This window comes from Callorhinchus milii, unplaced genomic scaffold, assembly GCF_018977255.1.
Source record: "Callorhinchus milii isolate IMCB2004 unplaced genomic scaffold, IMCB_Cmil_1.0 Scaffold5, whole genome shotgun sequence".
NCBI lineage: Eukaryota > Metazoa > Chordata > Chondrichthyes > Chimaeriformes > Callorhinchidae > Callorhinchus > Callorhinchus milii.
The window spans coordinates 48,674,970-48,700,555 of record NW_024704746.1 but is presented as its reverse complement, the minus strand read 5'-3'; the positions used below and the strand labels follow the sequence as shown (position 1 = coordinate 48,700,555).

At 45.5% G+C, this 25,586-nt stretch overlaps 2 protein-coding genes and 1 long non-coding RNA gene across 4 annotated transcripts; 1 reads left to right on the top strand and 2 right to left on the bottom strand.

Annotated features, from left to right (window-relative positions):
• The first annotated feature begins 6,055 nt into the window (after positions 1–6,055).
• Positions 6,056–19,070, top strand: LOC103181836 (tubby protein). 2 transcript variants are annotated; one of them, XM_007898552.2, is made up of 10 exons: positions 6,056–6,283; positions 8,655–8,770; positions 9,050–9,169; positions 9,767–9,828; positions 9,992–10,171; positions 12,904–13,016; positions 14,107–14,218; positions 14,470–14,568; positions 15,666–15,837; positions 17,269–19,070. In XM_007898552.2, the coding sequence occupies exons 1-10, from the start codon at positions 6,228–6,230 to the stop codon at positions 17,400–17,402; spliced, it is 1,164 nt and encodes a 387-aa protein (XP_007896743.2). In that variant the 5' UTR covers positions 6,056–6,227; the 3' UTR covers positions 17,403–19,070. The 2 variants fall into 2 exon arrangements, with proteins under 2 accessions (XP_007896743.2, XP_042190730.1); XM_042334796.1 differs by having other exon boundaries at positions 8,637–8,770.
• A 1,742-nt stretch (positions 19,071–20,812) lies between these two features.
• LOC103181835 (testis-expressed protein 33) lies at positions 20,813–22,958 on the bottom strand (the record flags this gene model as incomplete). The annotated part of the gene is made up of 4 exons (XM_007898551.2): positions 20,813–20,910; positions 21,622–21,732; positions 22,086–22,230; positions 22,620–22,958. Coding segments are annotated over 4 exons (678 nt in total), but the record flags the coding sequence as incomplete, so codon positions are not given.
• A 13-nt stretch (positions 22,959–22,971) lies between these two features.
• LOC121849156 lies at positions 22,972–25,142 on the bottom strand. The gene is made up of 4 exons (XR_006085117.1): positions 24,773–25,142; positions 24,635–24,658; positions 23,590–23,691; positions 22,972–23,017 (listed from the first exon to the last, which is right to left on the bottom strand). It is a non-coding gene; the product is annotated as an uncharacterized LOC121849156 (long non-coding RNA).
• Between the last annotated feature and the right edge of the window lie 444 nt (positions 25,143–25,586).

Sequence of the window (25,586 nt, the reverse complement as noted above, 5' to 3'; positions counted from 1 at the left end):
CCTCCTGGACCCTCCCGCGACCTCCCTCTGCTCCAACCTGGACGTCCTCCGCCGGGCTCACCGCGGCACTCATCGATGGTTGTCCCTAAACAGCCATCCCGACTGCCACATCACCCATCTACTCTGCAAGGCCCAGCTCCCATGCCTGCAACAGGTAAACAAACCCCTCTTCTCTCATCTACATCTTTCCCAACTTTCCCCCCTCATACTCAACAGTCCTTTCACCCCTAATATCCACAACCACCCCAACCCTCCCTCGCCTGTGCCCCCATTTGCATTGTCCTCCAAAATGTCTGCTCCCTCTCTAACAAATCTCTTGAATCTATAACCTCATCCTAGACGAGCAATTAGACATCCTAGGGCTCACGGAAATCTGGCTATCCCCTGGTGAGCCCGTCCCCCTCGTCGAAGCCTCCCCGCCTAGTTACATTTCTTACCACATCTCCCACCCTGGCGGTAGGGTGGCCCTCCAAAATCTCCCTCGGTCTATCCCCCACTCCTTTGGCTGTTTCCCCTCCTTTGAGAACCTCTCCATCTACCATCCCTCCTCTCTCTCCTTCAAAATTCTCAGAGTTTACCGCCCCCCCAAAAACTTCCTGGCTCTTCCTCGCAGAAATCTGCTGTCCCCTCTCATCCCTATCACTCTGCACAAAGCGCCTGCTCATAACGGCCAACTTCAACCTCCATCTAAATTCGCACTGCCTATCTCCTCTTACTTTGGCAGCCTCCTCTCCACTCTAAACCTCACCTTCCAAGTAAATTCCCCGACCCACAACTGTGGCGACCTAGTCATCACTTATGGCCTTGACATCACTGATCTGTTCATCAAAACAAGGCCATCTCGGACCACTTCTTCATTTCCCTCTCCTCCCATATCCCCTTCGCCTCCTCCAAACCGTCCACCATTTCTTTCTGTCCATGGAAGAAGCTATCCCTCGATTCCCTCACAAACGTCCTCTCAGCCTCTGATCTTTGTTGCCTCCAATGGTTTCTTCTCCAGCCCCCGCACTGTCATGTCTGGCATTCCCCAGGGTTCTGTCCTTGGCCCTCTCCTCTTTAATATCTATGCTCCCCCTTGGTGACATCATCCACAGACATGGGGTCAACTTCCATATATATGCAGATGACACCCCACTCTATCTTTTTGCCTCCACCCTCAACTCCAGGACCACAGACTGCCTATCGGACATCAAGTCCTGGATGAGGGCAAATGTCCTACAGTTGAATGTGGACAAGACTGAGGCCCTCCTGATTGGCTCGCGCCAGCGCCTCAGCACCTCAGGCTCTGGCAGCATCAACCTCCATGGTTGCACACTACAACTCACCAAGCCAGTCAGGAACCTAGATGCCTTGTTCGACCCTCAACTGTCTTTTCTTCCCCACATCAAAGACATGACCCACTCTGCCTTCCCTCCCTCGGTAACATCGCCTGACTCCACCACTACCTCACCCCTCAGGCCGCTAAAACTCTTGTTCATGCCTTCAATCACCTCCAGGCGCAAATCCCCTGCTTGTTCGCCTTCGCAACTCCTCCCTCCACAGGCTGCAGATAATCCATAACCCTGCAGCCCGTGTCCTCTCCCACACCAAACTCCGTGACCCCATCTCCCCCATTCTTGCCTGACTCCATTGGCTCCCTATCCTTCAGAGGATTCAGTTCAAGATCCTGGTCCTCACCTACAAAGCCCTCCATGGCCTCGCCTCACCTTATCTCTGCGATCTCTTAACCCCCTGCCAACCCGCCTGCTCCCTCCGCTCACCTGCACCAATCATGATGTAGTGATCCAAAACAACAAGATTGCATTTATAGAGCGCCTTTCACGTCGGGAGGACATCCCAAGGCACTGGACAGTTGGGTCGGGACCCGAGCAGGGGGGAAATGGTCAGGGTGAGGGGAGAGAAGGGAGGGAGCGAGGAGGGGGTAGAGAGTCGAGAGGGGAGCTGAAGGCACGGTCAAAGAGAAAGCTCTTGAGACCGGCCTTGAAGGAGGAAAGGGAGGAAGCAAGGTGAAAACACTGGGGGAATGGAGTTCCAGGGCCTGGGGGCTGAGAGGCTGAAAGCCCAGCCACCGATGGTAGGGCGGTTAGGGCGGGGGATGTGGAGCAGACCGGAGCTAGAGGAATGGAGGGTACGGGCAGGTAAGTAGGAGGATAGTAGGTCGGAGAGGTAGGAGTGAGCAAGGCCGTGAATGGCCTTGTAGGTGAGGATGAGGATCTTGAATTCGATCCTTTGGGGGATGGGGAGCCAATGGAGGAGAGCAAGGGTGGGAGTGATGTGGTCACGAAGCTGCTTAATGATCATCTATCCTCAACTTTCAATTCCCTCATCCTCCTGAAAACCAGGTTTGTTTACAAGCCCACCAGCTCCCCGTGGTACAATAGTCACATCTGCTCCCTCAAATCCCAAACCGAGTCGCTCAAGCGCAGTTGGCCGAAAACCCGGCCTCATGGTTCTCGAGCGTCTTCACACCTACCACCACTCCCTCTTGCAAGCCAAAACTGCCTTCTATTCGCAGGTCATTCTCAAGGCCAAAAAATAACCCCAAACTGCTGTTCTCCACAACCCACCACCTCCTCCACACCCCCTCTCAAGCAGGCTCGATCCTCACCTCAGACACCAAATGCGAAGAGGTCCTGGACTTCTTTAAAGCCAAGAATGACAACATCCACCTGGCTATCTCCCCCATATATATCACCCATCCCCCCACCATCCTCTCCTCCTACTACGGCATACATTTATTTGCCCCTATCTCTCCCGCCTCCCTTTCCCCCATCATCACCAAGATGAAGACCCCCACCTCCTGGACCCCCTCTCCACCCAGCTTCTGGTCATCCAGCACCCACTCCTCTGCCCACTGCTGGACGATACAATCAAGCAGTCCTTCTCTGCAAAAAAACAACCTCGATCCCTCCAACCTTGGAGTCCTGTAGCTCTGGTTAGAGCACTCGCTTTGCAAGTGAGAGACCTGAGTTCAATTCTAGGCAGAGCGAAACCTTGGGCAAGTTTCCTTACTCCACACATCTAATAATAATCCCTCCAAAACCAAAAACAATAATAAATTGGTCATTTTCAATCTACGACTGTTTGTGGGACATTGCTGTGCGCAATTGGCTGCCGCGTTCGCCCACCAATATACAGTCAATTCACTTTACAGTGTGTTCTGTGAAGCGCTTTGGGACGTCCTCCCGACTTGAAAAGCGCTATATCAAATGCAAGGATTATTATTATTATTAAATTTCAGACCCATTTCAAACCTGCACTTTCTGGCCAAAATTTTAGAATTCATGGTTGCAAATCAACTTCGCTCACACCTCTCCCTGCATTGCCTACTCAAACCCGTCCAGTCCAGTTTTTACCTTACCCCCAGCACAGAAACAGCAATCGTCAAAGTAACAAATAACATTGTCTCGCTCTGTGACCAGGGCCCCCTCTGCCTCCTTAACCTCCTCGATCTCTCCCCTGCGTTCGAGAAAGTCGGTCACACCATCCTCCTCCACCGCCTTTCCTCCCTCATCCACCTTAGTGGGACCACACTCGCATTGTTTGAGTCCTACTTGACCAACCACCAACAATACATCTCAGCAAATAGTTTCTCCTCCAGCCCCTGCCCGGTCACCCGTGGGGTACCCCAAGGCTGCATCCCTTCGCTTGCTTGACCCCTTCTTTTCCTCATTTACATGCTCCCTCTCGGCAATGTCATCCACAGACATGGAGTCAACTTCCAAATGTATGTGGAGGATACCCAAATCTACTTCTCCTCCTCCGGGTGCCACCACTCCCAGTCCGCTGATGTCCTGTCAGCTTGTTTGACGGACATCAAGTCCTGGATGAACGCAAATTTCCTATAGCTGAACATCAGCAAGACGGAGGCCATCCTCTTTGGCTCCCGTCAACGTCTTCTTTCCTGTGGGTCCGAACTCCTCAACCTCCCCAGGCTCTCCCTTAGACTCACCAAACCTATCCGCAACTTAGGCATCAGGTTGCATCCACAGCTTTCCTTTCTACTACATATCCGTTCCCTGACCATGACCATTTCTTTCTACCTCTGTCAATTCCGCGCCTCCGTTCATTCCTCAAATCCCCAGCAGCTGAAAAACTCGTCCATGCCTTTGTCACTTCATGGCTGGACTATTCAAATGCCCACCTCGCTGGTCTCCCCAGCTTCACTGTACACAAAATCCAATTCATTCAGAACTCCGTCACCCGGATACTAACACGCACAAAACCATGTACCCCCATCAGACTAGTCCTTGCCAGACTCAACTGGCTCCCAAATACCGAACAGATTGACTTTGAGATGCTCTCACTCATTTTCAAATCCGAGGCCCTCGCACCTCCCTATCTATCCGATTTGCTCACCCCCTCACTCCAACACCCACTGCCTCTGCTTATCTGGCTCCGGCCTCCTGTTTGTCCCTTGCCCCCTCCACTCCACCATTAGCAGCCGTGCTTTCAGCCACTATACCCTCCATGGCCTTACTCCTTCCTACTTCTGCAATCTGCTGACCCCATATCAAGCTGTCCGCTACCTCTGCTCAGCAGGCTGTGGCCTGCCCCACATCCCCTACCCGGTTCACCCCACCATCGGTGGTTGGATATTCAGCCTTTCTGCCCCCACCCTATGGAACTCCATCCCACATTCCCTTCGCCTTGTCTCTATCAAGAAGTGTCATAAAACACTCCTCTTCGGCCACTCTCATACCCTCCTTTCCCTCTACCCTCCCCGATCCCGATTCCCAGCTTGGGTGCAAATCCCTAACTGCCCAGCGCCTTGGGACGTCTTCCCGTAAATGTAATATTGTATTGTATTTTTTGATCGTGCCTACGGTCACCTCCCCCTTCCCTCTCCCCCTGGCTCGGGGTCAGACTCCGCCACTGTCAAGTGCTCAGGACGCTACCCTGTGTGAAGGGCACTTTATAACTGCAAGTTGTTGTTGTAGTAATAGATTGTTCTTGTGCTGATATTATGAGAGCTTCTGTTTCAGCTTTCAGCTTTCCGTTAGTCAACTAGTTGTAGTTTCGGTTCATATCCAGGCCTTGTTCTTTCTCTTGGAATTAACCATGATGATTTTTGTCTCCTATTCATTTTTTCTACAAGACATCATTTTCTTTTTAAGGACAATTTTTATTCTATGCGCCATTTTTGTTGGTTCAGCTGAGCTACTTTCTATTATTTTATTATTATCATTATTAGTTTGTGCTCGTTCAGCTCTGTTGGTAAGAACAAACAATAAATTACATTTGTTTAGTGCTTTTCACGTCAGGAGGACCTCCCAAGGTGCACCCTTGCTGTTGAGCTCATAGTCCAGGCTGACACTCCAATTAAACCAAAGTCTCATCCAACTATTCAAGTAGACGTCACCGTTTCCAAGACGCTATCAGAAAAGAGAAATGTTCTGGTTAACAATTCACCAGATTAATTGGTCATTGCTTTAATTGCTGTGGCAGGAATTTTACTAGTGCAAATGGCTGTTATATTTGCCTCCAAATAATCACTACATTTGATGATAATTACTCATGAAGCATTCCTGGGAGGGCCTTCTGGTTATGAGTTGAGACGGGAAACATTGATTGCTCTCAGTTCCATGATCTTGCCCCCTAAGGCCAATAACAGGGATTCCAATTATTGCCTTGAAGGTTGTGAATTCAGCACAGACCAGCACTCGAGCCAAGCAATATTCTCTGACTAAGAGGTGATGCCAGCAAGCTGCTCCCAAATATTTGAGGTGTTACTTATTTTGATAATAAGCAGTGCAGAAAAGATTGTGTAGTGTTAACCTGATATTCCTTTTTCCCTCGAGAAAGTTTGTGGTTGTGAATTCCAGCAAGTTGGCACTCTAGTTCTGAGGTGATTCCTGAGGGCCCCACACATCTTCCACTTTCTAAAACAAATTTATTCATAATAAGAATGCTTGCATCAAGCCACTGTGTAATATGAGACGTGGATCTTTAATTAAACAGTGTTTCCAGGGCAACCACATTGATAAGAGGTTGTAAAACACTCCTTTTGCACAACAGGTCAAAGTTTAGTTCAATGCAGAAAAACAAAGGTTCTAAGCCAAGTCACTACCTTAAATTACACTCACTTCACCATGGGAATGATTTGAGTGTTTGATTTCCCCAAATATCAGGTTTCGATTCGGTAATGTTTACTTCAGTGAATTTGCCTTCAATCCACTGATTCTCATTTCAAATTTAAATCCATAATCGAGCAGGTGGCGAGGAAAATGGAGAGGAACTACTCCTGCAATCAGAAACCCAGCCGCACTGCACACTGCACAAGGTATGGTTACTTTTTCAACTCAAGTCCACTGCTGGTTTCTCCTTGTGAGCATTGTGCTTTACTGGTGATTTGTGTCCATTTGTCTTGTGTTGATGTAGTGTAGTGTGGATCCTTGCTGATGGTCTGTTAAGGTGAGAGACACACAGTTATCAATGGTTGTTATAATAATATTACTTGGATAATAATATGGATAGTGGGGATACAGGAACACAGGAAGTTATAGGACTGGAAAAGATCATTACAGATTATCGAGTTAATCCCAAATTAATAATAATAATCCTTGCATTTGGTATAGCGTCTTATCACATCTTCAAGATGTCTCAAAGAGATTCACAGCATATGCTGTAACGTGAATTGACTATATTTTGTGGGCGAAACGTGGCAGACAATTGCGCACAGCAGTGTCCCACAAACAGTCATGGATTGAGTGACGAAATTAGTATTTATTTTTATTTGTTTTATTTTTGAAGGGATTATTACCCCAGAAAAGCAATCCGCCAATCTAATAACAACCGGGTTCCTACTTACTGCCAGGTGAACAGAGTCTTATGGAGAAAGGAACCTTGCCTAACATTTTGCCTTGCCCGGGAATTGAACTAAGGTGCTCTCGCTTGTTCTAACTAACACGCAACAGAACTCCACGAGTCATGATGGTGTACGCGTCAGTTGCACCGATTCCTATTTGGATGGAAAGGTTGCAATCCCACTCGGGTCACCAGATACCGTACAATACAGCAGCTGAGTCTCTCCTTATCAGCCATTACAGAGGGTGATGTCCTTTTGAGCAGGTCAACGCTATGACTGTGTCACCAGTCTAACTTAAGAAGTTGAAAGAATTAGAGATTTTCTCTCTTGTGATGAGATGATTGAGAGGGGACCTAATGGAGGTTTTTAAGATTATGAAAGGAATCAATAAGGTAGACATAAATAGTTTCCACTTATTGATGAATCCAAAACAAGGGGGAATAAATATAAGATGGTCAGAAGCAGTTCTAAAAGGAGCTTGGGAGGATGCACCTTTGGCCATCTTTCACCTCCCCATCCCCTTTGGTTCTTACGTCCAGCTCGATACCCAAACAGCAGTGTCAAGCTCTTTAAGACATCTTCCCGAAAGATGGGTGGGTGACCGTAGACATGGTCGAATAGGAAGGTCTTCAGACACATTCTGAAGATGGGGAAGGAAGGTGGAGGGACAGAGGAAGAGTGTTCCAGGGTTTCAGGGCGTAGTGGCTGAAAGCGCTGCACCAATGGTGGAACGGAGGGTGTGCAGAAGGCCAGAGCCTGTCGAGTGCAGGCAGCAGGTTGTGGGTTGGGGAGTAAGCAGATTGGAGAGGTAGGGAGGTGCCAGGGCATGAAGGGATTTGAAAATGTGCATCTTGAAATTAATCTGTTCGATGATAGGGAGCCAATGGAGCTTGGCTAGAACTGATGTGATGGGGGTATGGGTGAATATTCGGGCGGCGGAGTTTTGGATCAGCTGGATTTTGCTGATGGTGGAGTTGGGAAGACCGGCGAGGGGGGCATTTGAATAGTCAAGGTGGGAGGTGACGAACGCATGGATGAGTGTTTCGACTGCATCTGGGGTAAGGTTCAGTTGGAGCCGGGGAATACGCAGAAGTGCAGGAAGGTGTTCTGGTCAGGGACCGGTTGTGGGGTAAGAAGGATAGCTGTAGATTAAGGTTGCACACCAGTTTGGTGAGTCTGAGGACTGGGGAAGTTGAGGAGGTCAGAACCGCAGGATAGAAGGCGTTGACAGGAGCCAAAGAGTATGGCTTCCGCCTTGTTGACCTTTAGTTCCAAGACTTTGGCGCACATCCAGGCCTTGATATCCGCCAGACAAGCCGACAGAACATGGGTAGAGCTGGAGTTGTAGCTGGAGGAGAAGTAGATTTGTATGTAATCCTCAAACATGTGGAAGATTATCCCGTGTCTGCGGATGACACCTGCTCAGAACTAGACAGGACAGGAAGTTCCTGTCTCGCCTCAGAGGTCTGCAGTCAGGCCATGGCACAGGTTGTTGTGAGGGAGAATATGCATATCCATTGCCATTGAGAACAAGCTAAAACCTTCATGATTTCACACTTCTTTACTTACACATCTGTTATAACTCCAGTGTGTGTTTCCATTGTGTGTTGCATGTTGTTAAAGACCCTGTCTTTCACCACCTTGGGACATCCTCCCAACATGAAAGGCATTAAATAAATGCAATTTGTTGTTGTTTTTGTAAAAAGCTCTGAGACGTTTTTCTACGTGAAGGGCGCAATATAAATACAAATTGTTTCTATTGTTGGCATTGATTTGACAAGAATTAACGCAAGTCACAAGAATGACTTGTGTTCCCTGCTTTGACCAGATGGTCTTCTCTTTCAAGTGACACGAAAAGCTCCAGAAATACGAGGCTCCTCAGGATCTCAAGTCATTTCCGAATTGTTTCAGAAGAGCAACCTCTCCTTCACAAGAATAAGAAGCGGCGCAACAGAGTCCGAGGTTAGATACATTTAGAAATCCAGTGCTGTCAATTCCACATTTCCTTCCTGCTTTCCACTTGGGTACAGTTCTATCAGTATCACAGCGTCCCTCTAACCCCAACACACACAGATGTCCCACATGGCTGAGTGGGGTTTCCTGCAAATGTCTAGTTTATAGAGAGAGAATGGAATCTCCACTCTCTATTAAGTATCTCTATCCTTTTTATCCCTCACCTCTTTCCAGTCTTTGTCTCGGACTAGTACATGTTTCATTCTGCCTCCTCTCTACTGGCCCCAGGTTTTGTTGGTCCTGGAGCCTTCCTCACTGAAGATGAAGTGGACGGTTACACAATGGCAGAAAACACAGAGCAGAATTTCGTTGTGGATCACTCTGAAGAATTGAACGGCACCGATACACGTAAAACCTCTCAATTCCACTGAGCACCAACATCACGTATATTAACGCAGCCAACATCTTGTCCTAATCCTGCTTGTCCCTCGTGCCCTCTGTTCCACCATTAGTGGTCTCGTTTTCAGCCACTTCGCCCCAAAACTCTGGAACACTCTTCCTCTATCCCTCCGCCTTGCTCACTCCTACCCCATCTTCAGGTCGCACCTGAAGACCTTCCTTTTCGACCATGATTATGGTCACCTCTCTCCTGGCTCGGTGTTGTGCTCCACCACTGTCAAGTGCTCTGGGGAGCCTCCCCTGCGTGAGTGGCACCAAATAAATGCAAGTTGCTGTTGGATCAATGCAATAAGACGTTAAGGAAAATATAATTTTCCCTCTCTCTGTCTCTCTCTCGCTTTCTCTCTCTCAATGAGAGTGTCCCCTTATAATACCTTTTGGATTGAATCTGCTGAACTGTGCATTAATAAGAACTAAAAAAAGTTCTTAAATGCTCCCAGAGCTATAGTCTGACAGGTTTGCACATAACCTTGTATTTTGATTGAAGTCTTTCCTGCAGTTGGATGATCAATTTTTCCCTGGTCATCATTTCTGCTTCCCTCTTAGGAGATCTGGTCACAATGTTGGAAATGAACTCCGCTGGATTGAAAACACGTTCTCCTGAAGCTGTGAGTTCTCAGAAAATTTTACAGAGGACCATAATACAATCAAGTTTAGAAATTTATCCCCACTCTCCCAATTTCGTTCCTCTCTTAATTAAAAACCCCAATAAGAAATAAGTCTGATTAAGTGTTGGCACATTTCTCAGTCTGACCTCTTTCCTCTCAGCAGCAGTCTACAGATGTGTTTCTGCATCTGGATGGTCCGTGTGAACTTACTGTTGATCGCCTGCAAGAGTTTGTGTTGTGCCCAGCAGGGCGATCCACTATCATTCAATGCAGGATCAAGAGACGGAAACAATTATTGCGGACAACTTACTACCTGTATTTGGAAAGAGAAGGTGGTGAACAAGTATGTTTAGCTGCCATTATTTTCTTTAGTTTTGATGTATTCTTACCCTGAGCCTTCTGTGGCCTGGTGACACCAGTGTTTATGTGGATCTGATACTGATAATAGTAATACTTGCATTTGATAAATCGTAGCACCTCTCATTTCAGAAGGGCATTCGTGGGGGCCTGTTGTCTTATAACATATAACTGAGTGCATGTGTTAAACTTGATTTATTTAAACAACATTGTCGCAAATTTTCTGACTATCTGGCTTATCTATCAATAATAATATAATAATAATATTATCCCCACTCAAAAGTCATCAGTAGCCCTTTCTTAGTCACGACGAATTTCAGCTGCGCTTTTGCCTTTGCTCCACCCGAGCCTGTACTGGGGTGTGCTCTGTTTACATAGATACAAACCATCAAGCTCAGGCAAACTTGGACTGACAATAAAAATAAGCCTTAGTAAATCAAAAAACAGCAGCATTAGGAAATCACTCTGTTGTCTTCATGAAATAAGCACAGAAATACATCGACAAACTCAGCAATTCCTTTTCCAATTAAAATAAAATAGCGTTTAATTCCAAATGCTGCTATGAATCTGACAACTTTTAAGGAACCATGTCTGAGCGGAGGCTGAGTGGATTGGCACAATATGCCTCCATAGTCGGAGTCCTGTAACTTAGTGGTTAGCACACTCGCTCGCCTCACAAGCAAGAGGACCAGGTTTTATTCTGGGGCAGGGCGAAACCTAGGGCAAGTTTTCTTATTTCATAAGCCTCTGTTTACCTAGCAGTAAGTAAGAACCCCGTTGTTAGCCAATTGGCAGATCGCTTTCCGGGGATAATAATCCCTCCAAAAATATATATTTGGCCAGTCAATCCACAACTGTTTGTGGTACATTGCTCTGTGCAACTGGCTGCCACGTTTCACCCACAAAATACAAGGTCAATCCATTTCACAAATTTTTCTGTGAAGCGCCTTGAGACGATTTCCAGTGTGCACTTGAGGCAGTCTCCAGTGAGCACTCCCAATTTCCAGCCCAATTCATACCATCTCTTTGCCACAATTGTGCTATATAAACTAGGTTCGGAGTGAGTGTCTGTGTGGGACTGATCGGAAAGTGGAAAGTGTCTTTTTTTTATTCCTGTTATCCTCCCTTCCGTCCACTAAACCATTTCACCCAAAATAGAAATGTAAAGAGATTAGTCCGATACAAAGGTAACTTAATTATGGATTTCATGAAATGTTTAATACAGTGTAGAGTCAGTGAAATTCCAAGGATGAGCAAGATCAAGCAAAGCAATCAAGCTCAGTTTGTGAATGGTTTGTGAATTGTACCTGCAAGACACCTGCCCTCTCTCTCCAGTTCGACGCCAATAAGCGCTCCGAGATGCTACCCTCCATGAAGGGCATTATATAAATGCAGGTGGTGGTGATGGTTTATCGTGGCTTAGATCACAGAGGCAGACCTCAACCTCAGACAGTTCCGATTGAATTATTTTATATTGAGAGCAGTGATTGTGATTGTGGCAGTGAATTCAAGATGGAATTAGACAGCCTTTGACTAAGAATTCAATAAAACAACCCTTATTATCTTTTCACTCAGTCCTGTAGCTCAATGGTTAGAGCAGTGACATCGCAAGCGAGAGACCTGGGTTTGATTACCGGCAGGAATGAGCAAGTTTCCTTACTCCACACACCTCTGTTTACCCGGTTGTTAGTTGATTGGCTTTTCCAGGGGTAATAATTCCTTCAAAAAAAAAAATTCACTTTGCAGTATATTCTGTGATGCACTTTGAGACATCTCGAAGACGTGATGATAATAATAATAATACTAATCCTTGCATTTGATATAGCGCTTTTTCACGTCTTCTCGACATCTCAAAGCGCTTCATAGAATATACTGCAAAATGAATTGACCATATATTTGTGGGCGAACTGCGGCAGCCAATTGCGCACAGCAGTGTCCCACAAACAGTCATGGATTGAAAATGACCATTTATTATTGTTTTGTTTTTTGGAGGGATAATTATTAGGTGTGTGGAGTAAGGAAACTTGCCCAAGGTTTTGCCCTGCCTGGAATTGAGCCCAGGTGTCTTGCTTGCAAGGCGAGTGCTCTAACCACTGAGCTACAGGACTCCTGCATTTGATATAGTGATAAGGTGCATATCAAATGCAAGGATTATTGTTATTATTAATATTTTGGGATTAACTCAATAATCTGCAATGGTCTTTTCTGGTCCTATAACATTCTGCGTTCCTCTATCCCCACTATCCAACCTCATTCTGAGATTTCATTTTTCTTAATTCTAAGCAAACGGTTTGTGTTTTTACACTTCTCACCTTTTCCCATGCTTTCAACAGAATTCCCCTCCCGACCCATGCAGAAATCACACATCCAAACCCATCCACATACTCGACTGAACCCTATCTCTCTGACCTCCTGCAACCCTTCCGATCCAATCACTGCCTCCATTCAGCTAACAGCAGCTTGCTTCATGTCCTTTGCACAATTCGCATTACTATGAGTAGGAAAGCTTTCATCCATTCTGCCTGTGCTCTCAGGGACCCACCCCTTCCTAGTTACCATTTAAGACCTAACATTTGAACACCTGTAGGGTGTCCAGTGTATATCTTGGAGGGTGGGGGGTTTGAGGGGAAAGGGAATCTATTAGGTGTTGTGTCACCACCACTGGGGTGTTCTGGTGTTGCCAAAATGCACTGATTGATTTCTGTTATTTTTATACAGATATTGCTCTTGACTGCACAGAAAAGAAAGAAAAGCAAGACTTCCAATTACGTCATCTCAACCGATCCCACAGATCAAACAAAGAAAGGAGCCGGATTTGTCGGAAAGTTACGGTAAGTACATCTGATCCAGACTGAACTAAAATTCAGCTCTAAGTCCTGGCATTCGATACACAATATATTGTATAGTGGATTGACTGTGTATTTTGTGGGCGACACCCAGCAACCAATTGCGCACAGCAGTGTCCGCACATAGTCACAGATTGAATGACAATTTTTTTTTGAGGGATTATTACCCCTGGAAAGCGATCTGCCAATTAACTAACAACCGGGTTCCTACTTACTGCTAGGGAAACAGAGGCGTGTGGCATAAGGAAATTTGCCTAGGTTTCGCCCCACTCGGGAATTGAGCCCGGGTCCTCTCGCTTGAGAGGTGAGCGCGCTAATCACTATGCTATGGGACTCCACAAACATGTCTGGATAGAACTGTGCCCATGGTGGCAGTCATTCCACATCACATGCCTGACACTAGCAGCTGCTAGCAGCAAAACCTCTCAAAACAGAACAGAACAAAGTTTCTACAAAAACAATTTTGACAATATTGATTAGCATTTGTAAAATTTCTTTCATTACCCCCACCCCACCCACCAACACCACCCCTCTTTTTTTGCGTCACAGTTAGAAGTGTCTTTATTGCATTTCATCGTGCAATGTTGCAACATAAACCAACGGTCTGATTTAAGTCCCCAGCTCTCTGTGTCTCTCTTGCTCCCGTTCCCTCTTGTTATAATGGAGAAGGGGAAGAGACATTCTTATTGCAGTAGCCTATAATAAGAACGTCTCCTACCAACAAAACTGTCATTAATGATAAAATGGTCTTCCTCAGCGCGACCACCCCATTTTACTCTGCTCCACCGGGGATCGTTACCAAACATGCTTTATCGCAGAAACAAAAACATTTTTTTGAAACAAACATCTACTTTTTTATGTTTAGTTACAGCTAGGAAATAGCCTCAAAATTTTGCTGTTCCTTGAAAGTCCTTTCCTTCCAGGTATCCAACCTGCTCTGTCCAAAAGTTGCATTGATGCAAAAGCGCAACTTTTTCTTTCTCCAGGACTTGTGACCTGTGCCCCATAAATAGACTTCTACTGTGCTGCTGTGTTCTGTGACTAACACTGCCTTGTTTCTCTCTTATTTGTTAAGAGCTAATGCACTGGGGACTGCTTTCACTCTGTACGACAAAGGCCAAAAGCCTGTAAGAACTGGCCTGCTTTCCAGGGACCAGATTCGCCAGGAACTCGCTGCAATATGCTATGTAAGTCTAAAACGACAGTACTTCATGTGCTTCAGGGTTACTTAAAGGGACACAACTTTGTAAAAAAAAAAGTTGTCATTTTTTTTCCTTCTGGGGATAAGAGGAATGGTTCCTCATTTAAAAGAGAAGGAAAATTGCAGATATTTTAAGGAACAAAGTTGTAAGATGCATTTACTGAACACTAACTGTTCAGGTGGGATAGTGTGAAAGAACAAGAGCCTTTCCATTCACTGGTGTGCGTTTGTGTCTAGGATGTAAATTTGTTTGGATTCCAAGGACCTCGAAAAATCACTGTGATCCTTCCGGGAATGGATGAGACGAGAAAGCGGATTGTAGTCCAACCTTGGGATGTAAGGAAAATATTCAGTGATTGATTAATTGAACCCTAAATACTGATCACGTTTCTTGGCAAAACGTATACCTTGTAAGATTATTTTGTATTTTTTTTAAAATGTGACTCGTTAAATAATTTAATAATTATGAAATAATTTAATCTCTGCCACATTTTTCAGGATGATTAATTGGTAAGAAGATAATGTTAATGTGTGTGGAATAATCACCAAAACAAAGGTCTGTGGCATTAATCTTCTCATTAAAAGTTCCTCTTTATTCAGTTACTTAAAGGAAAGTTCACTCACAAAACACATAGTCACAAACTTTACAGTATATCCTGGGAAGCGCTTTGAGACGTCTCGATGACGGTGACATGGCACAATATCAAATGCAGCAATTATTATTATAAAAGTAAATTCCGGTATGTCATAAACCCACTGGGGAAGCGTTGCATCATTGGAGGTGCTGTCCTTCCGATGAGATATTGAACAGAAATCCGTTTCAGTTGAATGTTAAAGAACCCGTGGCGCACAGTAAAGGAGTTCCTCCAAGTGTCTTGACCACCAATCCTCCAGATTAATTGGTCAGTTACTTCATGGCTCTGTAGGATATTGCTGTGCACAAATTGGCTGCTGTGTTTGTCCACAAAACATAGTCACACCATTTTACAATATATCCTGTGATGCGCTTTGGGACATCGTCATGATGTGAAAGGCGTTAAACCATATGTAAAAGTTATTATTTTTATTATCATATTATTATGGCTTTTCATGGGACTTTGCTTATTAAGCGGCTGTCTACAGAACCAGTCACAATACTTTTGATGTGCCGCGGTGCTGTGTAACATGTGAAATGTAGCCATAAGACGATATAGGAGAAATGGAGGGGCTGGTTAGTTGTTCAGTTCAGGAAGGGGACGTGTTGGTAACAGTTCACATTGCAATCATTTAATGCACTGAAATGCTCCACTGTAAGAAACACTGTGGCCAAGTTCATTCATTTCTCCGGGCATCTACTGGGGTAAAATTATTATTATTTATTTATTATTATTTTTGTATCACAGATATAAGAAGACAATTTGCTTTACTAAAGAAAATGTAACCTCTTTTAATAGGCTAGCGAGAGCATTCTCAGCAAGTGGCAAGCGCAGTATCGACACGGGCTCCTGGAGCTCCAGAATAATCCTCCCATATGGAACAACAAGATCAAACGATTCACCCTCAACTTCCGGGGCCGGGTTAAGAAACCATCGGTGAAAAACTTCCAGATAATTCAGAGCTCAGAACGTGAGTGAAGTGGTGAATATGAGATGGGTGCAGGGTAGATTCAGGGGGATGATACTGGGTGTTGGACAATCTATGTATAAAGAGAGGATGTTTTAAAAGGGGCTTTTCCCATTGAACGTAGCAATTACTTGACTTTTATTGAAGGATAATGGAAAAAAGGTGGGCCAGTGGGATTGAAAGATCTGCCACGATCTAATATAATTGTCTCCTTTGGCTTGCTTCACGTCCCCTGCCCTGCCCAATCCACAATTGACACTTAGGCTTTCAGCCTATCTGCTTCCACTCTTTTGAACTCTATCGCAAAGTCCCTTCACATTGCCCCTTCTCTCATCTCCTTCAAAGTCTGTCTCAAGCCCTTCCTCTTTGACCATCCCTTCGGTCATCCTTTTCTCCTCCTGAATCCAGACCCCAGCTTGGGTGCAAGCCCTCGACTGTCCAGTGCCTTGGGACATCCTCCTGACATGAAAAGCGCTGCATAAATGCAATTATTTGTGTTTACTTCTCTCTCTTGCTTCACTGTCGCAACAATAATAATAATAATCGTTGCATTTGATATCGCGCTTTTCACGTCTTCTAGATGTCTCAAAGCGCTTCACAGAATATGCTGTAAAGTGAAACCAATTGCGCACAGCAGTGTCCCACAAACAGTAGTGGTTTGAAAATGACCAATTTATTATTGTTTTTTGTTTTGGAGGGATTATTATTAGGAGTGTGGAGAAAGGAAACTTGCCCAAGGTTTCGCCCTGCCTGGAATTGAACCCAGGTGTCTCGCTTGAGATAATTGCAATATTCATTGATATATATATTATATACACACATATATTCGTGGAGTCCTGTAGCTCAGTGGTTAGAGCACTCGCTTTGCAAGTGAGAGACCTGAGTTCAATTCCAGGCAGAGGGCGAAACCTTGGGCAAGTTTCCTTACTCCACACGCCTAATAATAATCCCTCCAAAACCAAAAACAATAATAAATTGGTCATTTTCAATCTACGACTGTTTGTGGGACATTGCTGTGCGCAATTGGCTGCCGCGTTCGCCCACAAATATACAGTCAATTCACTTTACAGTGTGTTCTGTGAAGCGCTTTGGGACGTCCTCCCGACGTGAAAAGCGCTATATCAAATGCAAGGATTATTATTATTATTATATATAAAATAATTGAGATAATTGCAATGAGAGCTGTCACCTTTCCAGCAACCTGGGCAAGAACAGAGAAAATTCAAATCCAAAGTGCATGGAATTGATGGGAGTGGTGGATGGCCTGGGGCCCCAAACCCATGAGCAAGTGACTTGAGTCAGAGACAGAACTGGGCGAGTCCTTTGTAACATACTGTTCACTCTGAGGTGGACTCACTGAAAGTGTTAAAATGCTGCGAATGTGCAGATGGTTTTTGAATTGTGACTCATTCTTCCTCTTGTTCCTCACTTTAGCAAATAATATTCTGATGCAATTTGGAAAAGTTGCTGAGAATGAATTTAGTATGGACTATCGTTATCCTTTCTGTGTTCTCCAAGCCTTCGCCATTGTCCTGTCCAATTTTGATTCCAAGCTGCTGTGCGACTGAAGTGGACTCTAAATATAGCAGCAATTTCCGATCTTCACTGAAAGGCAGCGTTTTACAATTTACCGACATGTGGCTCTAAAACTTGGCAATTTCTATTGGACTCCAAATCTCAAATGGAGATTCCTTCTGGTAAGTGGAATTAGACACAATTAACCACAAGAACTTTGCTCCGACTCTGCAATCTGTTTACGGAGCGGTATTCGCATGGGTCTGTGTGCCGCACTTTTGGTTATCTCACCATTTGCCACCTAGGCCTTTTCTAAGGAATGCCATTGGGAATCAGCACAGATTAGACCATGGTAAACACTCAACTGCAGTCATTCACTTCATGATCTTCATGCAATCCTGTGAAAAAAGCAATTGATGAGCTTCCTTGATCGGCAAGTGCACTTCTTGGTTAAGTATCTGAGCTGGATTTTGGTTCCATGTCCCTGAGCTATGATGATTTTTGTTGCCCGGGGTCATATGGATGGAATGGATACTTCGATAATTGGGACCGCTACTGCTTATGGACTGTATCCCAATCACAAGTCAGCGCCTTGGTAGGAGAAGTGGAGAAAATTTAAACAAACCTTTGGGAACCACTCACCGTGGCAAATTGTGTAAATGCTGCCGTGGACTGTCAATTACATTGTCAGAAGTGAGAAAGCCATGAGGCTAGAGCAAGCGGTGAGGTGACCGTCTGCAGCACAAATCGAAGAGAGTGTTGAAAAATACAGTCACAATCATTTGGTATCAAGAATCTCCTTCAAAAGGATTCTCCTTAACCAGTTGACCTCTGCTCTGAAAGTAGATGCTGAGTTATTCTGGTCAGTGTGTTGTGTCTCCGCTTAGTGAAAAAAGTTCCCATGTTCCCAATTCAGATTCCTCATGAAATTTGGAAATTGAACATATTTGACCCCTGTATGTGAGTCTGCAGAGAGGGGGGAGAATTTTATCTGGAGGATTGTTGGCCAGGACATTCAGGAGAAACTCTTCTCTTTTCAAATAGTGCCATAGGATCGTTAACATCCACCCAAAAAGGCAAATGAGACCTGGGTTTAATGTTTCATCCGAAAGACAGCACCTCTGACAATTCAGCACTCAACCAGAACTTTATAGGTTCACCGTTTCTAAAGAATTAGAACGTAAAATAAAATCTTAATAATCTCTGATGAGCCAGCACTGTAGTTGAACCTTTGACACTTCAGTAATATTGTCATTTGAACTGCGTTAACTCAGCTGCTTAAAACTTGCTGATTTAACTCTTTACTCATCGCTCTTAAATAACCAAAGTAACTCATACTTTGAACTCAGTCTAAGCTGACACTCCAACAAAGTGCTAGGAGCGCACTGCATTGCCAGAGACGCCGTCCTTTGGGCGAGATGTTAAACCCAGGTCATGTATGCTTGTTGAGATGGATGTTAAAGATTCTATAGCATTATTGGAAAAGAGAAAGGAGTTCTCCCGAATTTATTGACCAACAATCCCCCAGATAAAATTGGTCCTCCACTTCATGGCTGTTTGTGGGACGTTGCTGTGTACAAATTGGCTGCTGCGTTCGCCAACAAAATACACAATCTCTGCTTTACAATAAAATCCTGCATTGAGACATCCTTCTGCTGTGAAAGCTGCTGTATCAAAGGCAAGGGTTGGTATATAATTATTAATAATAGCAATAAACAGGAAAAGTGAATTCAAATTGTTTTATTTTTGAAAGATGTCTTCAAGGTGAGACTCCTCCTAACCCCATACAATACAAAATTGCATTTGTAAAGCACCTTTCACGTTGGGAGGGCATTCCAAGGCATTCCAAGACTAATCCAAGTCAGGGATTAGCACCCGAACTGGGGGTGGGGGGTGGTGGTAGAGAGATAGGAGGGTGGCCGAAGGTACGATTGAAGAGAGAGACTTGGGGCATACCTTGAAGAAGGCAAGGGCGGGAAGCAAGGCGAATGGATTGTGGGATGGAGTTGCAAAGGCCATGAAGGGCCTTGAAGGAGAGGATGAGGATTTTGAACTCGATTCTCTGAGGGATGAGGAGCCAGTATAGTCGGGCGCGTGTGGCTGTGATGGGGTCATGGAGCCTGGTGTGGGAGAGGACATGAGCTGCAGAGTTCTGGATGATCTGCAGCTTGTGGAGCACAGAGTTGAGAAGGCCGACAAGCAAGGAATTGTCTCAGATGTAATGAAGTCATGTATGAGGGTTTCAGTGGCCCTCATTATCCATTTATGTTATAGACAGAACTGGCAGTTTTACAATACAGCATTACAGTTCTGAGGGTTAAGGTAACTATCAAGTATTTTGAAGCAACAGGTCATTTCATAATGAACTTATGCCATTATCTGTCTTTTCCAAATATTTATCCAATTCCTTTTTAAAATACATTTACAAAAGGAATTTGGTGTCCTAAGAAACACTTGCATTGTGAACAATGAGCTTTTGGTGATCAGGGAAGAGATTTAGCGTGGAGAAGGGATAAAAGAGAAAGAGCGGAAGAAGAGAGATAGAAGTGTCCGCTAATAACAGGTGAAGACTACCAGTCACTCCAGTTAGAGATGAAGAAGAAATGGAATGTAAGCACTAGGGTGGAGCTGGGACTTGAAGGGTGGAGTCCACTAGGTTGAAGCTTCAACCTTATCTTAACTGCCTTTTTAATCAAAACAAAGCCCTTCCTCTCTTATTGAGTTTCAGTTGTAGTTTTAAGTGAGACCAGTTTACCTGCCGCATCTAGGTTACAATTATATGGTTACTGGTCATCCTCTAGCACCTGGCACAAGTCACCATTATCTGTGTGAGCATCAATCCCACATTTAGTACAATAATAATCTTTGCATTTGATATAGTGCCTTATCACGTCTTCGAGACGTCTGAAAGCACTTCAATGATTGGAAAGCATTGGCCAGCTGGACCGCTCTCCACAGAGGGGCTTTTACCTTCCAAATCACCTCCGCAGTAACGGGGATCAATCAATTCTAAGCCTGATCCAAGATCAGTGATACAAAAATAAGTCGTACCAAGATCAGAGACCACGACCAATGTGCAAAGATATCTTTTAAGTTAAACTTTTGAACAAGAAACTCACAGAAGAGTCCATGGCTTACATTCCTGTTGTTAATTTCATTTTCTAAACACAAATAGATGAACAAACAGCATACAAACAGAGGTATCCATAATTGAAATGGTGCATATTGCTCAGAGGGCAGCGAAAGCCTCCACCGTGGAATGATTTATTCAATTTGTAGTTTTTTTAAACTTACCATTCATTGGGGGGGGAGGGGAGTTGGGGAAGGGGATTTGAGGAGGGGTGTTTGATGAGGGATCTTGAGGAAGGGGGTATTTGGGGAGGGGAGTTTGAGAAGGGGGGATGAGGAGGAGGGGTTTGGGGGAGGGGATCGAGCAGGGGGATTGAGGAAGGAGTTTGGGGTTGGGGGTTGGATGGGCTCAGGAAGCGTTCTTTCCTTTCCTCAGCTCCCCCAGGGCTTTCTTCATCCTCTCGTGGATGATGTTCTTCTCAACCCATTGACCTGAAAGACAAGGCTTTGGCTGGTGAAGTGAAACGTGTGGAGGGAGGCCAAGAATTGGGCAAATTATGAGCTCTTTGAGACATCGCAAAGACGTGATAAGGCACTATAACAAATGCAAAGATTATTATTATTATTAAATCCTAAATTACTGAAATATTTAGAAAAACGTTTGTCTTTATTCTACATCTCGATTCCTAAGGAGTTCTTAAACTCTCTCACGCAAACAAACGTGGACAGAAGAGGACTCAGGGTCCTCTTCTGTCCACCTCCTGTAGCTGTTCTGAGCAGCACATTAAGAGTCTAAATGCGATTTACTGTTAGTTTGTTCAGTAATTTATTCCCTTCCAGGTCCTGAAGCCCCAACATCTGGAGCCTCTCCTACCCCAGTACCTCCCACAGGTACAGAGAGCTGGTCACGTATTGAGGGGGCAGGGGGGACAAAGTCTCACACTAACTCCAGTAAATGGTGTAATGCCCATGTCTAATAAGGAATCCATTATAGACTCACATTAAGGATCGGCTACACAGCGAACGGAGCCGAGCAAAGTTGTCTTTAAGGCACCTGGCAGAGACACTGGCTCTAAGGTTCGAGGGCAGCAACACAGCCCGGCTCCTTAACAGCAGCTCGAGCGGAGAAAGGGAAAGGAACAGAGAGAGAAGAGAGAAAACAGCTTCATTTTATTTTCCAGGGAGCTCACGGCACTTACGCACCCAGCTCATCTGTGCGCCTGCCGTGCCAGTGGTCCATGTCCAACTGAAAGCGATGATGCACCTCTTGTGTGTAGCTATCTCTGGCCAGGCTCTTCCACTTGGTAGGAGCTCCTGTAGCACAGAGAGTCACAGTTGTCTCATCCTAATCCCAATCCCTATCACAGAGCTGTCTACTCCAAACCCAATTGCTTTCTTTTCCCCAAACCTCTTTATACTGATTCTCTTCTCAATAATTTCTCAAGTCGCCTGCACATGTTGAAAAATAATAATGTGGTCACTCAATCCACGACTGTTAGACACTGCTGTGCGCAATTGGCTACAGTACATTCTGTGAAGCGCTTTGAGACGTCTCAAAGACATAATAAGGCGCTATATCAAATGCAAATATTATTAAGGATTATTATGTTGTTATCGTCCCAGCCTCAGTGGCCTCAATGACATGACCCCATGGCCCCCCCGGGTACCTGGGAAGAGGTTGTGGCGCAGCGGGAAACTCAGGCTCTCGTACGTGTCAAGAGGGTCGATGGCTGGTTTCTGTGGCTTTTCTTCAACCTCTGCACTTGGCACCACATTCTCCTCCACATCTTTCTCAGCCCAAAACTTCTCAATCTTTAGAAAACAACACACATGTGTAACACATGCACACAACACACGTAATCCACTCACACATACAGCACATGTAATATGCGCGCACACACCACACACTCATGTAACACCCGCACACAACTCATGTAATACGCACACACAACACACCCATGTGGTACACACACACACAACACAAAGTATAAAGGCATTATACACACAGCACGCATCAATATACACACATATATAACACACAACATACATCAAGAGACACACGTACAAGAACACAGGAACAGAGACCATCCTGTTTGCTCCCCCCGTTTATTACATCACGGCAAATATGTTAATCCCATTTCACCAGGAAATCACTACAACATTTACTACAATAACAGTAACATTGAGTTAAACGTACCAACCTCTTCCTGAGTCAACAGCTCATTCACGATTTTGCTCCCAAATTTGTGTTTGATGTTGTTTGGGATCAGATCGTCCACATTCTCGCTGCGGTGTGTCTGTGGGGTAGTGGAGCGTTGCCCGTCCTCCGACACTCTCTCTGGCCAGGACGAGCAGAAAGGGGTGGCTCTGCGGAGGTGGATGGTTTGTGGCTGGGAGGATGTGTGGCCTGGAGTGGGTGGGTGTATCTTGACCCTCTCCCCCGAGTGCACAGGGCTTTCACGACATGGGTAACTGTTCCGGGATGGCTGAGCACTGGAGACGGTCCCGACATCGTGAGATGGAGGCACCGGTGGTGGTTGGCGTTGAGGCTGGGCATCGCTCGGGATATCAGACTTGAACAGGTCTTTCTCTGTCCGCACTACAACTCAGGAGAGAAGAGCGTCAGGTCAGGCATTAGCAGCAACAACACACTCAGCTATATTGTTGTGTGGAGAGACTAGGGAGGCTGGGATTATTCTTCTTAGAGCAAAGAAGGGTGAGGAGAGATTTAACAGAGGTGCTCAAAATTATATGGGATTTTGATAGAGTAGATAGGGAGCGAAACTGTTTCCTCGGGCAGGTGGGTCGGTACCAGAGGACACAGATTTAAGATAATTGGCAAAAGAAACAGAGGAGAGACAAGGAGAAATGTTTTTACCCAGGGAGTTGTTACGATCTGGAATGCACTATCTGAAAGAGTAGTGGAAGCAGGGAATTGGATAAGTACTTAAAAAGAAAAAATGTACAGGACTATGGGGTAAGAGCAGGTGAGTGAGTGGCTCATTCAAAGAGCTGGCACAGGCACGATGGGCTGAATGGCCTCCTTCTGTGTTTTAAAATGCTACGATTCTATGTAGCACCTTTGGCAGGGTAGCATCTCGGAGCACTGTGGTATGGCTGTACTAAATACTTCACCTTTAGTGAGGGCTTTACCTTTAGTGAGGGCTTTACCTTTAGTGAGGGCTTTGTGATCCAACGTGGTGCCAAAGAGGGTGCGTCCGGGGAAGCCCTGCACCTTGTCCTCTGGTAGTGCCTTCTTGTGTGACAACTCTTCTGCAATAAGTTAATTCATTATTACGTTGACTGTCCTCCTTGGTGGAGGTGGTGGGTGGGGGTGGGAGGAAGGGAGAGAGGGAGGTAAGTGAGGTTTCCATGGAGCTGAACTGGCTCCAAGGTGACATATTTGGCAACGGAATTGAGATTCAAGGCCAGCGTCTCTGTAGTGGTCTCTAGTCCGGTTCCTGAGCCAAGCGGGTCCGTTGTATTCCAGGACACTGCTGATGACAGCACAGCCCAGGATGGCTCATCGGCAGGACCTGGAAGGGCAGACCAGTCACTGCAGACAGTGAACCATCCCTCCTGTTAACCCTGCAAGCCAAAGTACTAATGGGTAGGGTGGTCCTAGCTAGACAAGCAGCGGGAAATCTTGCCAGACAGTGCTCTCAATGGAAAGACTCCAGCAGTTACTCCATCATACACTCTGCAAGTCATGGTCAAACTGGAAGGCGACATCCTGGAGTATAAACACGGACACGGCGTGGTTGGGCCGAATAATAATAATCCTTGCATTTGACACAGCACCTTATCACCTCGTAGAGACATCTCAAAGAGCTTTGCAGAATATACTGTAAAGTGTAGTGACTGTGTATTTTGTGGGCGAAACAGGGCAGCCAATTGCACACAGCAATGTCCCACACACAGTCATGGATTGATGGACCAAATTTTTTTTTTTGAGGGATGATTACCCTCGGAAAGAGTCCGCCAATCGACTAACAAGTTCATACTTACTGTTAGTTAAACAGAGGCGAGTGTGTGGAGTTAGTAACTTGCCTAAGGTTTCACCCGGCCCAGAAATCAAACCATGGTCCTCTTGCTTGCGACGTGAGTGCTCTAACCACTAAGCTACAAGACTTTGACTTATCTGTTTTCCCACTGTACTGTACAGTTCAATTTTATTTTAAAAAACTGATTCACAAAAAATAAAGGGCATCGTTACCTGCCATTTTGGTGTATTTAGTCTCTGCAAAATAAAAGCAAACAGGAAAATGGTTAGAAACCGAGACACTTACCCTGGAGATGCAGTGAGATGCCTGTGCGACAGACAGAGAGAGAGACAGACAGAGGGAACACTTACCAGGCAGTGTCAGGCATTTCTCTGGGACTTTCCTGGGATTTTCCTGCATTTTGGAGGCAAGAAGCTGCTGAAATGGAGATAAAAGCTTTCAGGGGAACCCCTACTTCTCTGCGTGTCCTTCTAATCCGGTCCCTTCTATCATTCCCCAGTGCTGACGAAAGGTCATCAACTTGAGAGGTTAACTCTCTCCATGTGGACGCCTGACCCGCTGAGTGTCTCAGTCACTTCTGTTTGGATCTCAGCGCTAAGGCAACAGTTGCTAAGGGTCGTCATGTGATGATGTGGTGTCAATTGTTTCAATGAAGATGGGTATCACTTTGCAGAGATGCTCAGAGGCACAGACGTACACCGCACATACACCGCACACACACACACCAGGTACATACACCGCACACACACCAGGCACACACACCGCACACACAGCACACACACACACACCAGGCACACACACCGCACACACACCAGGCACACACAGCACACACACACACACCAGGCACATACACCGCACACACACAACACACACACAACAGGCACATACACCGCACACACACCAGGCACATACACCACACACACAGCACACACACACACACACCAGGCACATACACCGCACACACACACACAGCACACACACACCAGGCACATACACCGCACACACACAGCACACACACACACCAGGCACATACACCGCACCCACACAGCACACACACACACCAGGCACATACACCGCACAGACACACACAGCACACACACACCAGGCACATACACCGCACCCACACCGCACACACACACACCAGGCACATACACCGCACCCACA